Consider the following 16,255-nt stretch of genomic DNA (forward strand, 5'->3'; position numbering starts at 1 on the left):
TTTTGAAAGCAGTCATTAATAGTTTTTGCTCTAATAAAATTTGGAGGTGAGATCTCACCTGTTTCTAAGACATTGTTAGGAGGATCTGCCTCCAGAGTTGTAGATTCTTGAACGCTGTAGGAATTTTCCAAGTCAGGATTTAAGATTCTGTTGAAGCTCTAGTCTAGCTATGGGGATGAGATAAGCACTGATAAATTCCTTGGCTCTCAAGAGAAACAAGTTAAAGGTTAGATTGTTATGGTACAAATCACAGAAATCTTGGTACAAAGTTGATCAAATGTAGGGTGGAACACATTATCTCATGATAATGAGGGGTTTAGGATGTTGAAGTGCTGGCCTTTGGCACAGTGGGCTTTCCTCCTCCAGTGGCCTCTGCCAGCAATTGTCCACTGCCAATTAGCCCTTGGCACTAGGGGAAGTCATCCTGGCCCATTCCCTGAGGCATGGTTTTATCTGGGTGTTCTGCTGCAGCAGACAAGTAGCTGCCAGCCAATCAGGATTGAACAGCAATAATGGTGCTGAGAGGATAGTGTGTGATTGGTGGTGGGTGGGGTGAGTGCGGGGCTTGGGGTAAGTGAGGCGTTATGGGGCAGCACACAATTGACAGCAGGCAGGGTGATCGTGGGGGCTATGGGGATGCAATACGTGATTGGCAATGGGTGGGGCAGTCACAGGGATATGGGGGCAGCACATTGGCGGTGGCCAGAATGATCGTGGGGTTGTGGGGGAGGATGAGCGAGGGGCATGTGAGGCATTGTAAACTAATGCAACCCTACCTAATTCCACCTCTCATGCAAGCTGTAAAAGCAGTTTGCAAGCCATAGTGGCCTGCACACCCAAATCCCATGCAAGCTGGGATGTCTTTGCATGGCTTGGAGCCAGAGGGACTGAGAATATGTGAAGCCAGCCAGCTTGGACGTTTGGCTCAGTCAATCAGCTATTTAAGCTAAAAGCAGAAAAGCCAGGTTTGGTTTTTTTTCTTTCTTGAGCCTGAGGAAGCTGTTGGCTGCCAAGAATTTAATCATCTTGATTAGCCCAGAGCAACTGCAGGAATTGGAAAACTGTGCCAGCTTCCAGGTTTCACAAAACTATAAAGAGGAGAGAAGGTGAAGCTTGACAGCCCGGGTTTGTCGCAAATGCGGAATTCCAGGCATTAAAGCCCGGCAGCTGGCTTGAAGGCCCCTTGTCCCCCTCCCCCCAATGCTTGTCCCACCCAGCACCAATTGCATGCACCCCCCCCCATAGCTCCCATGATCACCCTACCCACCACCAATCACACAATGCCATTGTGATTGCCCCACCCGCTGCCAGTTGCATGCTGGCTCTTCAGCACCATCACTGCCACCCATTCCCCGATTGGCTGTCAACTACTTGTCCAGAATAGCTAAACACCCAGGTAAAATTGTGTCTGAGGGAATGGCTTGGACACGGGGGGTGAAGGGCCAGGAAGCCATTGGTGGTGGACAATCACTGTCAGACAGCAACAGAGGAGAAAAGTTGGTGCCACTGAGAGTCGGCACCTAAATATCCTCTTCCAATAATGAGAGTAATCAAAAAGCTTTCTTAATAGTGTATTGCCACCACTGCATCATAGCAGAGTGGCTTACTGTCAAAAATGGAATATTATTATCTAAGGATGTGCCAAATTTGGGCTCACATGGTGCATTCCGAAATAAGAGATTATTTTTTGGTTTGGCTTCTTCATTACATATGCAATATCTCATACTAATTAGTTGTACTTAACTTTACTCTTATTTGAAGGTGTTCCTGCTATCACTCCAAATATGAATATGGCTAATGATGCTCTGTCTATTTTGGAGACCATAACATCTCTCAACCAAGAAGCCAGTGCCACCAAGGCTTCTACAGAAGCATCCAACACTAAGACAAATGAGAGATTCTCAAAGAAACTCCTATCTCAGCACAGTTTGGATGGCAGCATAGAGAGAGACCGGAATGCAGAAGATGTTGCTGATGGAGAGAAAACTCCTTATATCTCTACAGAAGAAAGTTTTGAACCAGTAGTAAACTCTGAAGATATAAGTAATTCATTTTCTTCAAACGAAGAAGGGAAAACTATATCAAAAGAAGCTAGTAGCCTGCTTAATCCAAGCAAGGAAAATTTTCAGGAAAGTGATGAACAAAAAAGTAAACTGGTGGATAAATGTGATAGAAAACTGGAAAGCTTGGAAAAAGGAGAAAAGAAGAAAGAAAAGAAAGAAAAATCTGACAAAAAAGTAGATTTCTCAAAGAGAAATGGCGATGATGTAAAAGCAAAAGAAGAAAAGACAATAAAAGATAAAGAAACAGAAGTGATAAAACATTTAACCCTTGAAAAGAACACTAGTAAAAAAAATGAAAGCACAAAAGAAGGTATAATATCAGAGGTGTTTATTAATTATGAACAGGTTGAAACAAATGGAAGGGTTTTTAATTTATTTGGAAAGTTTTGATATAGGTGAAAAGATACCGGCATTACATTTTATTGGTTGACTTTAGAATTTTTTTTTACCTGCAGCATGGTAATTTTCTAAAGATTTTAGCTTACTGGACAGAGAATACTTCAGAATATAACTTGTTTTTTAGACATAGCAGGTAATATGTTGGTAAGATAATACTAAATATTGTGATGAGTGTTTTTATCTTAACCGTACCTGTTCATTGCTTGTAGTGAGTATCTTTGCACTCTTTTCTTGGTTTTTAATTGCCCTTATTTCAGATTTTTAAACTGGAACAGTTTCTTTTTACTCTTCTCTACTACTACCCTATGCACTACTGATGAAAGGAAACATTACTGCATTTAAGTTTTCAGCTAATTTTTCTTTATTTACAATGTCTCATTTTCATGTTGCATCTTGAGATTCTTATCCTTTGCTTTCTCATTCAGGATCCTTTATTTCTCATTTTATGGTATTTTGCATTTTAATTTCTTAATATGCCAGGTATCTTTCCTATAGGATGGCTTTTTATACTTGCATGTTTTGACATCATCATTTAACAATCTTTCCGAAATACATTAATTTCTCACATAAGATATGTTTTATTCAGTTTTAATTACTGTTAGGTTACTGTTACTGTTACTTCTGTTTCTTTGTATTCCTTTATCTCATCTAAAACAATTGACATCGCTTCCATCTTCTTTTTTGTCAAATTTCTTTTCCTCTTTTCATAGGTATTATGTTAAAACCTTCTTGCATTATTTTGATTTCTTGTTTTATGTGTTTTATTAAGCCAGTTCTCTCTTGCTATGGCCTTTTTTAGCATGGTGCCCTCCTGGTTGATGGCATGTCAGACACTGCAATTCCAAGCTGGTTTAACTAATAGCTATGCTGAGAATTGTGGGAAATTGGAATCCTAGTGTGACTGGAGGGTACCAGACTGGAGAACGGAAGCCTGAGAGTTGGCATTTCACTGAGGAGGAAGACTTTCATGACTGTTCTTAGGACAAAATATTTTCATATCTGTTATCTTATGATGATGCTCAGTTTCTGCACTGAGACCTTTTTACATACATGCACACCTTTTGCAGACTAATGAAGAGACAGACTTCTAAAGGTCATTTTCTTCAACAGCACTTTGGAAGGTGGGTAGTGCCAGGCATGTAGGAAGCTGTTTCTACTTTCTTGTGGGATGTTTTGGATTCTGGATCAGATTTTAAGTCATCTCTTGTCTTTTTTCTCAACTAGTGTTGGAAGATTCCGATGTGGAAATACTGAGTGATATCACTGTTAGCTCCGTGCATACCAGTGATCTTTCTTCGTTTGAAGAAGATAGTGAAGACCTGCTTTCTGATAGCACAGAAGAAGGAGAAATTGTTTCTGATGGTAAAGTAATCTTGACCTTTGGCTAGTGAGAAGAATAAAAGTATGAATTTGTTTTTCCTTAAATACAACTCCCTTGTATACTTGTGGTACTATTAGTTGGAATAATTGAATATTACGTACATTCAGTGCATGCATTTTTGTGCAGTGTACCACAAAACCCTAAGTAAATACAGTTCTTTACTCCATGAGGCTGTCCCTAAAATGGATTAAAATTAGCTTGGATGTGATTTTAAATGCTTGCATGGACACAAAATCCAAGCAAAGATTGGTGAGAAAACTCTTCTTGGCAAGACAAGGTATAAACATCCCTCTTGCCTTAACAAATAGCCTGGATCTGTCTATTCTCATATATTTAGATACCACATAAATGAAAAAAAATGTTATTTCTAAATATATTTGTTATTTAATATGTGTTCTGCATTAATCACAAACCATAAGTGTACTCTGATTTAGCAAAACTCATTTTATGTTCAATAGAATGAGAACTAGTTTGGTCTAATGGGCTAGAAATAAGGAGGCTGTGAGTTCTAGTCCTGCCATAGGTAGGAAAGCCAGTTGAGTTTACTTTGAGCCAGTCATTTTCTTTTGGCCTATGATGTCAGTTCCTATGGCAACCAATGAATCAACATTCAGTTCTTCTTAAAGCAGAACTTGCACTTGCAGGAAAAAAACAACGCAAGGAAGAAAACTCTCATTTAATAAATATCAGGCAAATAATAGCATAGTGTTCTTTGTTCATAAGAACAGAGTCAGTTTGTTAATGCATATGGAAAAGTCATTTGAAAGATTTTGGTATTTTGATGTTAGGATTGAATGTATGCTTTTGTTTTGTTTCATCTTGACTGATTGATTGGTATTTTATTCTATGGTAAAACAAATATTAAAAAGTTTTCAGTATTTTAAGTTCAGAAAGCTGCATTTAAATACTTAGCTGATTGTTTGCTTTGATCTTCTTGACCTTTTAGCACCATCTGTGCTAAAAGGACAATTCTGTGCTTTTACTGGCTGGAATATCTGGAATCAATTCATAGTTTTCCTAAGATAATTGAAGCTGAGGCTATCAGATAATAGATAATATGCAATATAGCAATAGCATTTAGACTTATTCACTGCTTCACAGTGCTTTAAAGCCCTCTTGAAGCCATTTACAGAGTCAACATATTGCTCCCAAACAATCTGGGTCCTCATTTTACCAACCTGGGAAGGATGGAAGGATGAGTCAACCTTGAATCTGGTGAGATTCGAACTTCCAAATTGCCGGCAGCCAGCAGAAGTAGCCTGCAGTACTGCATTCTAACCTCTGTCCCACTGTAGCTCATATTACAATTCCAGAATCTTGTGGTAAAAATGAAAGCTAAATTTACTGTGATCTGTAGTTCTGGATTTACCATAATAATGGGATAATAAAATAATGTGGGATTTTAACATATTATTTCTAACAATATATATTAATAAATATGGAGCATATTTATTGATACAGATGGAGGATAGTTAAGGCTAGGATCCTGAAATGCCAAAATAATTTTTATTTTCATATAGAGTGATGGTTTTTCATTTCCAGTTCCTTCTATACAACATCAGTTTTGAGAAAGGGGTCGGTTGAGCAGGGGGTTTCACCTACCTTGGGGGTAGTATCTGGTTCTTTGGATCTTAGCTTATATCTAAATTATAAAATGAACATTTCCTTACACTTTTGTTCTCAACTTTTATCTAGACGAGGAAGATGAATGCAGCCAGATTAAAGCAAAGTCAGAGGCAGAAGGGACAAATGATAAAAAAACAAAATCTGGACGACATGCTTACATCCACAAGCCTTACCTTTACTCCAAATATTACAGTGATTCAGATGATGAAAGAACAGTGGAGCAACGTCGGCAGTCAGTTGTAAGCTGAATTGCTCTTTTATCTCTTTCCTTAATGAGTGGGAGTTTGCCAGGGTGAATGATACTTTGAAAAAATTCTTCCAGGATCATTTATAATGCAGCAGTTTTTTCTGTGCTCCAAGCTGAGGGTTCTGTGTCACAGAAGTGCTTGCTCCATTTTCTTATGAATGTCAATTTGTCAAAAAATTGGCAAGGGAAGTTTTTTACACATGCAGTCCCAAAGGTGCTTTTTCAAGAGGCAACTGGATTTTCTTGTTTTTCTTTGAAGATGTTTCACTTCCCATCCAAGAAGCTTCTGACTGGATGGTGTGGATGGAAGGATTTATAGTTATTGCAGACAACTGATTATTTACATTCTTTTAGAGAGTCATTGGGGCCACCTGGAGGTTTCTATGTGTCGTGGTCAGGGTCACCTCTGGTGCAAATGTGTGTGGAGCCTTCTTGGAGCTGTTGAAAGGACTGTGTTGTACACTGGAGATAGGTGATGTTGTATCTCTCCCCCTCTGTTGAGAGAGGGCTGGTCAATTTTGACATAGATGGCCTCTTTGATCCCTCTTTCAAACCAGCAGTCCTCTCTGTCTAAAATGTGGACTTCCCTGTCTTCAAAAGAGTGGCACAACATAGAACAAACCCATCAGGACAGGATTCATCTGCATTTGAAAAACAAAGGCCACACAGTCCTTTTAATAGTTCCAAGAAGGCTCCATACACATTTGCACTACTCAGGTGACCCTGACAACATACCTCCAGGTGGCTTCAACGAGACTCTAAAAAGAATGCAAATGACTAGCTGTCTGCAAATCCTTCCATTCCCCACCATCCGGTCAGAGCTGAAGAAGCTTCTTGGATGAGAAGTGAAACATCTTTAAAGAAAAACCAGATAGTCCAGTTTCCTCTTGAAAAAGTACCTTTGGGACAACTATGACCTGAATGACTGAGAATCTCTATAAATGTGTTACATCCACTGCATGCAATCCAGGTAGCCAAGATTTTATTTGTTTTAACTTCGAAATACTTGGATACATATCATGCTGGCAAAATTTAAGGCAAGAAAAAAAATGCCTGGTTTCAGAATTCCTTTCTCCTTCTAATTTTTAATGTATTGCTGCTAGTTTAACATTGTTATCTCTTAAATTGAAAGAAAGATTTACGGATGTCTCAAGTGCTTTGTTGCTATCTGTGCCATCTCTCACCAAAATAACTACTGATTGTGTCTGCCCTGGAGTACCTGGAACCTCATTTTTTCCTAACTAAATTCATCCATAGTGTGGGATAAATGAATAGAAACACTCTTCTGTATATTTATCTCATGCAAATGCATGATTCTTCCATCTTGTCTTTGTATTGCTTTTGTTTCAATCTGGGCTCTCTGTGTAGTTTTATGTTTATCTGTTTTTTATGGATGTTTTGCTATTATACTGATGAGTCCATTGACGGCTTGCTATAACAAATCTGAATAAATCATTGTGTAGGTGTTAAATTTTGCTGCCACTTTAAGGCATTTTGCATTGACATATAATATGAATTGTAGTAGTCCCAGCTATGGACAGTCATCACCACATCCAACTAGTTGAGAAGATTTGGATGATGCACCAAATATATTGATCCTCTGTGTAAATGTCCTTTCTAAATTCAGTGTCAACTGAGGATCCAAGTGTCGGGCCTTGAAGCCATCTTAGACATTGGATCTTCAGGCTGCCACATTTAGTCTGTGGGAAACTGGGAAGGGGGATTGCATAGAGCTGGGGAATATATAGTGATAATAACCTTCTTTTCTCCAAGAGTCAATGACATTCTGTCCTGCACCTGGAAGGGTGTGACTGGGAAGCATCTCCAGTTGGGATGGTGCTTTGATTAGACCATGTGATTGACATGTGGATGCTGGGTAGCTGTGTGGACTTTCTTTTGGGTGGGGAAAACCTGAAAGGTTTCAGATTTGGGTTTTCCCAGAAGTGCCAATATGACATCTCTAATAAAATGGAACTTTGAGGAACTTCAAGCCTTGGAATCTTCTGTTGTTGGGGGTGTTACTTGGATCCCTGACATTATCCTGAATCATCTTTAAACTTCAACGAGCTCCCCAAACCTCGAGGTGCTGTCTGAGGTCCAGAGCCTCGAACATCGACCCACCATCACTGGGTGGTGTGAAGACTCAGGAAAGATGGAGGAAGACAAATCAGCCACAAAGGGAGCCACGGGTGAGCTCGGCGGTCTACATCGAGACCATCTACTCCCCTTCCCAAGCTGTGGTGGAAGCAGAGAGGGTCACAGAAGTGGAACGTCAGGTGGGTGCCCAGCCCAAAGAGCCGATGCCCAAATGAACCACCCAGCAAGACCTTACTCTATGGGACAAAGCTGCAAGAGCCACACTACCTTAAGAGACAATGCCTGGAACAACGCTACTGAGCCAACAGATGGGACTGAACAGAACGGAGCTGACCCCAGTTTATGAGTGGAGAGTGCCAGAGACCCCAGGCGCTCTCGGATTAGGGATTCACGCAGCCAGTTGCTAGCGGGCCTCCTGGAGCAATTCGGCCAACTCAGCATGAGGAGCACAGCTCAGCTCCTGGGAACTGGACAACCCCGTTGTAATCTCTGGCTCAACTCCCATTCACCTTTCCGAGCCTCGAAGCTGCAGCACCACCAAGTGCAGCATCTGCCTCCTCTTATACGACCCGAAGCAGATCGTGCCACAGCTTCGCATGTCAGGCCCGATGTATCGAAGGAACAGCATATGCTGGAATCAGAATTGGACAGCAGCAAAGCTCCTTGAATCACTTCAGAAATGAGTGTTACTTGGAACCTGCCACAAAGAGTAATCTAAGACTGCAAACCTGTTCTTTTAGAATGAGAACAAACTTACCAAACATTCACAGCACCTAATCCCCAAATTGAGGATATCATTCTCCCAGTAGCACCTTTGTCTTATCTGGATTCAGTTCTTCATCTAGCCCAGGTGTCAGCAACCCACAACTCCACAGCCGCATGTGGCTCTTTAACCCCTCTACTGCGGCTCCCTGCCTACCTGGTTGCATGACCTGCTCTCTGCCCCGAGACATTGGCCCAACTTGTCTGTGGCTCAGACAACCTTGCTAACACAAGGGGTGGGAATGTGATTTTGGAAGAGGGTACAACGGAAAGGGGGACAGGCCCACAGCTGAGAAGTGAGCACGAGCTGGTGGCTTCCCCGCTTTCTCACTTGACCCGCTGGCCCACTGTTGCTGTGACGGGGGGTCGCACACGAGCAGGGATACCCTCAAGTGAGCAGCTGGGTTCGACTAAAGTGCAGCAAAGGCATGCGAAGCAGGCAGGTTGAGTGGCTGACAGGCAAGCGTCTTTGGTGAGGGTGCTCCAGCTTTCTCCGAGTGTGACCCCCAGGCTGGGTGTGTGAGAGAGGGTATTGCTTGCGGACGGTATTCCTGCTCATGTGCGAGAGAGGGTATCATTCGTGCAAGAGAGCAAGTGAGAGAGTAATGACAGAGAAAAGGAGTAAAAAGAGAGAGAAATGAGAAAATGATGGAGGGGAGAGAATGAGAGAGAGGAAAAAGAAACAAATGAGAGAGAAGGGAGAGAGAGAAATGAGAGAGCTAGAGGGAAAGAATGGGAAAAGAGGGAAACAAATGAGAGAGAAATGAGAAAGCTGGAGGAAGAAAATGAGAGGGTAAAGAGAGAAACAAATGAGAGAGAAGAGGGAGAGAAATAAAAAAGGGAGAGGAAAAATAGAAATGGGAGGCAGAAGTGACCCATTTCCCACATAAAACACCGGGAGCCACAAAACCTGGATAGGTGTGGCTGCGGGGTCATGTGACTGGGTGGGAGTGACGAGTTAGCTACACCCACCTGGTTTTGTGCTCCTGGTGTTTTCTGTGGGAAATGGGTCCAAATAGCTCTTTGAGGGTTTAAGGTTGCAGACCCCTTATCTAGCCCATTGTGGAATTTAAACAGTTTCCGAAGTGAACTTCTGTCAATCTCCAAATTAACCTCTTTAAGCACTTTTTTTTGTGAACGTCAAAGATCAGTGGGAAATAGATGGAAATCCAGGGATCAGTGGCCTCATTTTGGAAGAATATTCCTTCAGCAGCATCTTCTAGACCAGTGATGCTAACTTTTTTTGTACCCGTGTACCGACCTGCATGGTGGAAACGTCACACAAAACGATCCCGCGAGGAACACACGGCCTCGTTGGCCTTCGCATATGTAGGAGTGCCGAAAGCCGGAAGAGCAGCGCTCCATTGCACATGCGCTCAAATTTCCAGCGCGGGCCTGACAAACAGCTGGCCATCGCGCTTGTGCACAATGGAAACCCGGAAGTTAGGGTGCCATTGTGCGCAAATGCATAAAGTCTGGCTGGCGTGGGCATGTGCACAGAAACACAGAAGAGGAGCCAGCGAAGCTGCACATCCTGCACAAGATGGCTCTGTGTGCCATTTCTGGCACATGTGCCATAGGTTCGCCATCATGGCTCTAGACTTCGAACACGAAAGGATCTGATCCATTGTGAAACAAGTTTCCTACAGCCCAGCCTGGAAGGCAGTCTAGCATAATAGTATGGGAAAGGGTAGGAAAGAGTTGCTAGGAAATATAAGCCAATTGGCAACGTCTCTCTTCCCCTATCTAGTTTCTGGCACAAATCACGCATCATGATGATGGGAGCAGTTTTATTATTGTCTCCCAGCCAAATAGAACTTCATCTAGATAGAATCATACTGCTGGAAAGAACCTTGGAGATCTTCTAGTCTAACCCCCTGCCCAAACCACGTATCCTTATTCCATCCCAGACAAATGATTGTCCAGTATTTCCTTGAAAATCCCCAGTGGTGGGGCACCACAGTTCCAGGAGACTTTTTTTTTTACTATTGATTTTTTTAAAATAAGTAACAAAAGTGGCTCAGAATAGGTAAGACCTAGCTGTTTTCATGGAGCACAAAAAATGTACCATTGATTGATTTGTTGCCTTGTTTTGGATGGCACATGGAAGCAGGCTAAGTTAAGTAATCACTATGGACTATTTTTTTTTAAACCAACATCTGTATCCCATTGTTCCTTAAACTCAACCATAATATGGCTTAAAATATTCTGTGCACAGGAAATAGGGAAGATGCTCCAGGGAGTACCGTCTTAAATAACAGCCTGCAGTAGACATATATCACATAAGTTGACTCCAAGATGCTTAGGAGTATTAAAGATTAAAGTTAGCATATTCTACTAGATCTTGGAGACCTTCAAACATAGCAGAAGAATAATTTCCAGCTTCCCTCAGCACTGTCTGTATTGAATGAAGCTGCCAGAAATTATAGTTGGACAACATCTCGAGAACCACAGGAGGGAAATGCGTGGTCTGCCTTATTTTCTGACACACCAGAATCCAGCTAATAGAGATACTTCACATGGGCTCATAAACTTGGGTAATAAAGGGACATTTGGATAAGGGAACTGAAAGCCTGTCCATGTCTTACTCTGGATCACACACTTTCCCACCCTATTTTCAGGCTAAAGAAAAAGAAGAGAGATTTCTGAGGAGACAGCTTAACAGAGAAAAACTTGAAGAAAAGAGGAAACAGAAGGCTGCAGAAAAAACAAAATCTCTGAAAATTGGCCATCAAGGTACTGAGTTTTACTTTATGCCAATCTTTCTTGTACTGCTTTACTACTGGATGCATTTTTGGCAAACCGGTGGAAGCCTCCTTTATTCTGAAACCATGGAAATATGAGATACAGCAGCTTGAGATGTTCTGGTGTTATTTTAGGTAAAAGCATTCAAAATTTGGAAGACCTTTCAGGAAGAAGCTTTGATCTAAAAACTGGTGGTGCCAGCATTAAGGATGTGCTTAAAGAACAAAGATTTTTGGAAAAGAAAGTAGCACTAAGCAGGAAAAGAAAAAGAGAGTCAAGGTATACCTTCATTTTATTTTACGTTAAAGTGGAGTTACGTTGGCATATTACAAAATTGTCTTGTGGTTTTCAGGTAGTAATCACTGAAGACATGCTTTGCTTGTGTGATTTTAAAACAAATCAGTAAATTAGTTATAGGTAGTACTTGACTTACAGTTGTTTCTTTAGTGGCCATTTAAAATTACAATGGCACTGAAAAAAACAGAGCATAAGTATTTTTCACACCCATTGCAGCATCTCCATGGTCATTTGATCAAAATTCAAAATTCAACTGACTTTAAAGCTTTAAGCCCCAAACCCAGCCTGAAGATGGCGAGTGAGACCTCGCCAAAATATTGCCAAAACAATCTCAATCTTACATGGGAAAAGACCCAAATACAACAAGACCAGCATACCTACACCTGTGAAAATCTACGAATATGTATGTATGTATGTATGTATGTATGTATGTATGTATACATACATATACATATACATACATATATATACATATATACATATATTTAGTGTCACAACCCCTGATATGCCCCAAGGGTATGGCTAGCTACCCTTACTGGGTAAGGGTAGCTAGCCATACCCTTACTGGGATGGCTAGCTGATGAGAGCTAAATAGCTTGAAATGGATCTATACTAGTCTCCCTTTATTTATTTATCAGCACAAATACCACACATATATATACATATATGTGTGTGTGTGTGTGTGTGTGTTTTGTGCAAAGGCAACAGTAAAAATATTGGGTTTTTGTCGTGATGGACTCTTGTGACGAGCCGATTGGAAGCAGTTAGCTTCCTCCCATAATTGGGGCATACCAGGGGTTGTGACACTAAATGTATGTATGTATGTATGTATGTATGTATGTATATACACCTCTTGTTGATGATTGCAATTTACACATAGTCCTCACAACGACAGTTCAGCCCAAAATTTATGTTGTTAAATGAGAAATTTATTAAGTGAGGTTTTGCCCCATTTTATGACTTTTCTTGCCATATTTGTTAAGTGAATCACTGCAGTTGTTAAATTATTAACACAGTTCTTAAGTGAATCTAGTTTCCCCATTGACTTTGCTTGTCAGAAGGTCACAAAAGATCACATGATTCTGGGACACTGCAACCATCAGAAATATGAGTCAGTTGCCAAGTGTCTGAATTTTATTCACTTGACTGTGGGGATGCTGCAATGGCCATAAGTGTGAAAAATAGTCATAAATGTGAAGAAGTGGGGCAGATATATATGATCTTCTGCTGAATTTGCATGACAGAGAACAAGACTGAAGAGAACCAGCTGATATTCATAGAGTTATTTAGTCAGCTCTTAAGTTTCTCAAACACTGGCATGTATGGCTTCAAGGAAATTCTTATTTTCCACTTATCAGTCCATATGGGGATAAAGTGAAAAGTGAAGGGAAAAAAATCAGTGAATTTTCTTTTCTTCCTGCAGTTGTTTGAGTCCTAGCTCTGTTTCTAGTGGACCACATTAGAGCATTGTCCTTGAGATTCCACCTCTGTTACCTCCATTTCACTGTATGCCTCTTCTTTCCATAGTGCTTCCAGTCTAATACATTTTTCTATGGACGTCTTTCTGTTATTTCCATGTTATCTTGAAGCTTACTAGCGTCATTATTTGGATCTAGCTAATCATTCCTCTCTTTCTGGTCCCAAGGACAGCATCTAGCTCTTGTTCACATGGAAAAGAAACTATGGATGCTATGAATATGATCTAATTATGAATGCTGTGACCATTTAGCAGAAGGGTCAAGTCAACAGATTGTCAGCTGATTGATTTGTTTAAATATTTAATTAATTAAATAGTAGGTTATATTTCTACCAGAATAGAGATTTCCAATAATTTTATCCTCTCATACGTCTAGGCATGATGAAGAGGGCTGGAAGAAAAAATGTGAACAGCCTGATGAATATTTTGGAGAATTTGAAAAGATAAATGAAGTAAGTCTTAATTTTTAGAAAAGCTTTTAAAATTCTTGCTGGCTAAAACCCTATCACCCTATGCTATTTAACTGGGGGGGGTGTGTGTGGAAGGGTATGATTTTCATGGGGGCAGAAGAAGGACTTGGTACTGAAGACTCCACTCCCGAGACGCCCCGTCTTCCGACCTATAACCATAGACATTGAAAGCCTGGCTTTCTTGCAAGCAAGCCCGATAGAGATGTGGCACTTTAGTCCTTTAGTCATAAACACGAAGTGGACAGGTTCTTTTGGAATAAAAACACCACCACCTATATATTAGATACATACCTCTCCTGGCTGGTTAAGGCTTCCCAGGAGGTATCGTGAGTGGGTCCATGTGTTGGTGAATTCAACCTTGTCACAGGGAGTGTTTCCAGCTCCTTTTAAAGAGTTTCTGGTGTGTCGTCCTACTCAAGAAACCATTACTAGAGCCCTCCATGTTGGTAAATTTTCATCCAGTCGTCTCATCTACCCTTTTTAGGAAAGATGGTTGAGAAAGTAGTGTTGTTGCAACACCAGAGGAACCTGGAGGAAACAGATTATCCGGACTCTTCAGGCAGGTTTCAGGCCTAGGTATGGGGACTGAAACTGCATTGGTCACATTCATCTCTGGCAAGAATGGGATGGAGGTATGCTTCCATCCCTGTTCTCCTTGACCTCTCAGCAGCATATCAACAATGGTGTCCTTTTGGACTTAAGTGGCGGTTAGGGTTGGAGGGAGGCACAGTTTGTGCTGGTTCACATCCTTCCTCCAAGGCAATTCTAAGTAGTGTTGATAGGGAATGAGAAGTCCAATTCATAACTCTGCTTTATGAGGTGCCACAGGGCTCAAGGCTCTCTCACTGCTTTTCAACATCTACATGAAATCACTGGATGAGAGTATCCATCTCTATTGGATGAAGTATCACCCACACACTGATGGTAAGAGAGTTATATATCTCCATGTCGGATGAAGTGAATGTCACAATCAACATCCTTTTTCACTGCCTGGAGGCAGTAAAGGTCTGGATGGGGGGGCAGTAGATTTCAACTGAATCCCAGTAAAACAGAATGGCTGTGGGTGAACTTCTCTGCACTCAAGATTTTGTCATCTTTGGTATTGGATGGGGTTGCACTTGCTTAGACAGATCCAGTGTGCAATCTGGCGACTCTCTTCATGGCTCCTGCTCAAAGAGCAGGTGGCTGCTATGGCCAGGAGGGTCTTTACCCGTCTATGTGCTATGCTCCAATTATGCCCATTCATAATCAGGGAGTCTTAACACGCAGCCATTCATGCCCTGTCATCTCAAGATTGGACAATTACAATGTAGTGTACATGGAGCTAATATCCAGAAGCTTCAGCTAGTACAGAGCACTGTACTACATACTAGGTGTCTGAAAAAGGGCACATATACCCTTGTTCCCAGAGATTCGCTGGGTATCAGTTTGTTTCTGGGTCCAATTCAAAGTGTTAGTCATTACCTATAAATTTGTACGTGGCATAGGACCAGGTTACCTACAGAACTGGTTTTGCCCAATCTCATCAGTCCCTCTCACTTTATCTGGAAGATATGCTACAGATCTTATTTTGATTGGCAGGGTCTAGAAAGAGAACCTTTTCTGCTGCTGTCCCCACTGTGTAGAATATGATGCCCCAGAGGTGAAGATGGGCGGGCAGGTAGTCTTAAATGGCCCAACGGCTCCTGAGCAAACCTGTCCTGACAGCGATCCGGCTCCAGCGGTACTGACACAGCTAGCTTGCCCTCTGCTGCCGTCGAGTAGCAAGCCCGGTTGAACCCAAGCTGACAGCAGAGCTCACCATGGCGCCATCGGGTAGCAAGCCCACCTGGCCACGTACCCAACACCCCCCCCCCAGGATGGCAAGGCTCTCCCTTGGGCCCAGCTGGGCTATTGGCTACTGGCCTCCAGCTTGGGTGCTGCCACAACTCCCACCTCCCACCATGAAAGCCACCTTCGACGGGGACCGAGAGAAACTGGCGTTCTTCATGAACCAGGTGTGGGTTCAACTAGATGACCACATGGCAGACTACCCAAGTGACCGAGCAATGGTCCATGCTGTGACAGCAAACCTGGAAGGGGCGGCAGCCGAATGGGTGACCCAACTCCATGACAAGGACATGCCAGAGCTGGGGAACAATGTCTAGGTTTGAGGACAACTCCCTACAAGCTGAAGCCAAGATCCACGAACTAAAGCAGAGGGGCTGACCCTCCAAGGAATATATCTGAGAGTTGTGACGAGTGCCTGATAGGCTGCGGCAGTGGCCGGAAACACTACTGATCTACTTCTTTAAAGAGGGCCTGAACTGTGAGTTGCTAAATGCGTGCATATACTGAGGAGTCTCTCAGATTCACAAGTGGTATTGGATGGCCGTAGCAATGGACCTCAAGTTCAAGTGATGCAAGCAGTGTGAAGCGGCACCCAACTAGCAAAGTGACATCTGGGAAGACGATCAACCCCTGGTCAAGCCCCAGATTCCTCCAGTGGAGCTTCAGGACTGCCCATCAAATGTTTTTGCTGCGGCCAGGAAGGCCACTGGGATGCTAAGTGCCTTGCCCCCTCTTCCCAACCTAGGGGGAAACCTTCAGAACCTGCCAAGGTGAAGAAGCCCCCCTTCCATCAGCCAAAGGGGAAAGTTTGTTCTGAGACACTGGAAAAATACATCAAACTGGTGGGCCAGGTGCTCAAGA

General features: G+C 42.2%; 1 protein-coding gene across 7 annotated transcripts in view; it reads left to right on the plus strand.

Annotated features, from left to right (window-relative positions):
• The window catches only part of BOD1L1 (biorientation of chromosomes in cell division 1 like 1), an 80,927-nt gene that overhangs the window by 10,141 nt on the left and 54,531 nt on the right, over positions 1 to 16,255 (plus strand). For all 7 annotated transcript variants that reach the window (XM_032224145.1, XM_032224142.1, XM_032224143.1 and 4 more), the window contains exons 4-9: positions 1,762 to 2,373; positions 3,687 to 3,824; positions 5,539 to 5,708; positions 11,197 to 11,311; positions 11,455 to 11,599; positions 13,471 to 13,546. In XM_032224145.1, the coding sequence (XP_032080036.1) occupies positions 1,762 to 2,373; positions 3,687 to 3,824; positions 5,539 to 5,708; positions 11,197 to 11,311; positions 11,455 to 11,599; positions 13,471 to 13,546 (1,256 nt within the window). The remainder of the gene's footprint in view (positions 1 to 1,761; positions 2,374 to 3,686; positions 3,825 to 5,538; positions 5,709 to 11,196; positions 11,312 to 11,454; positions 11,600 to 13,470; positions 13,547 to 16,255) is intronic.

Source organism: Thamnophis elegans, chromosome 9 (genome assembly GCF_009769535.1).
Source record: "Thamnophis elegans isolate rThaEle1 chromosome 9, rThaEle1.pri, whole genome shotgun sequence".
NCBI classification, from domain to species: domain Eukaryota; kingdom Metazoa; phylum Chordata; class Lepidosauria; order Squamata; family Colubridae; genus Thamnophis; species Thamnophis elegans.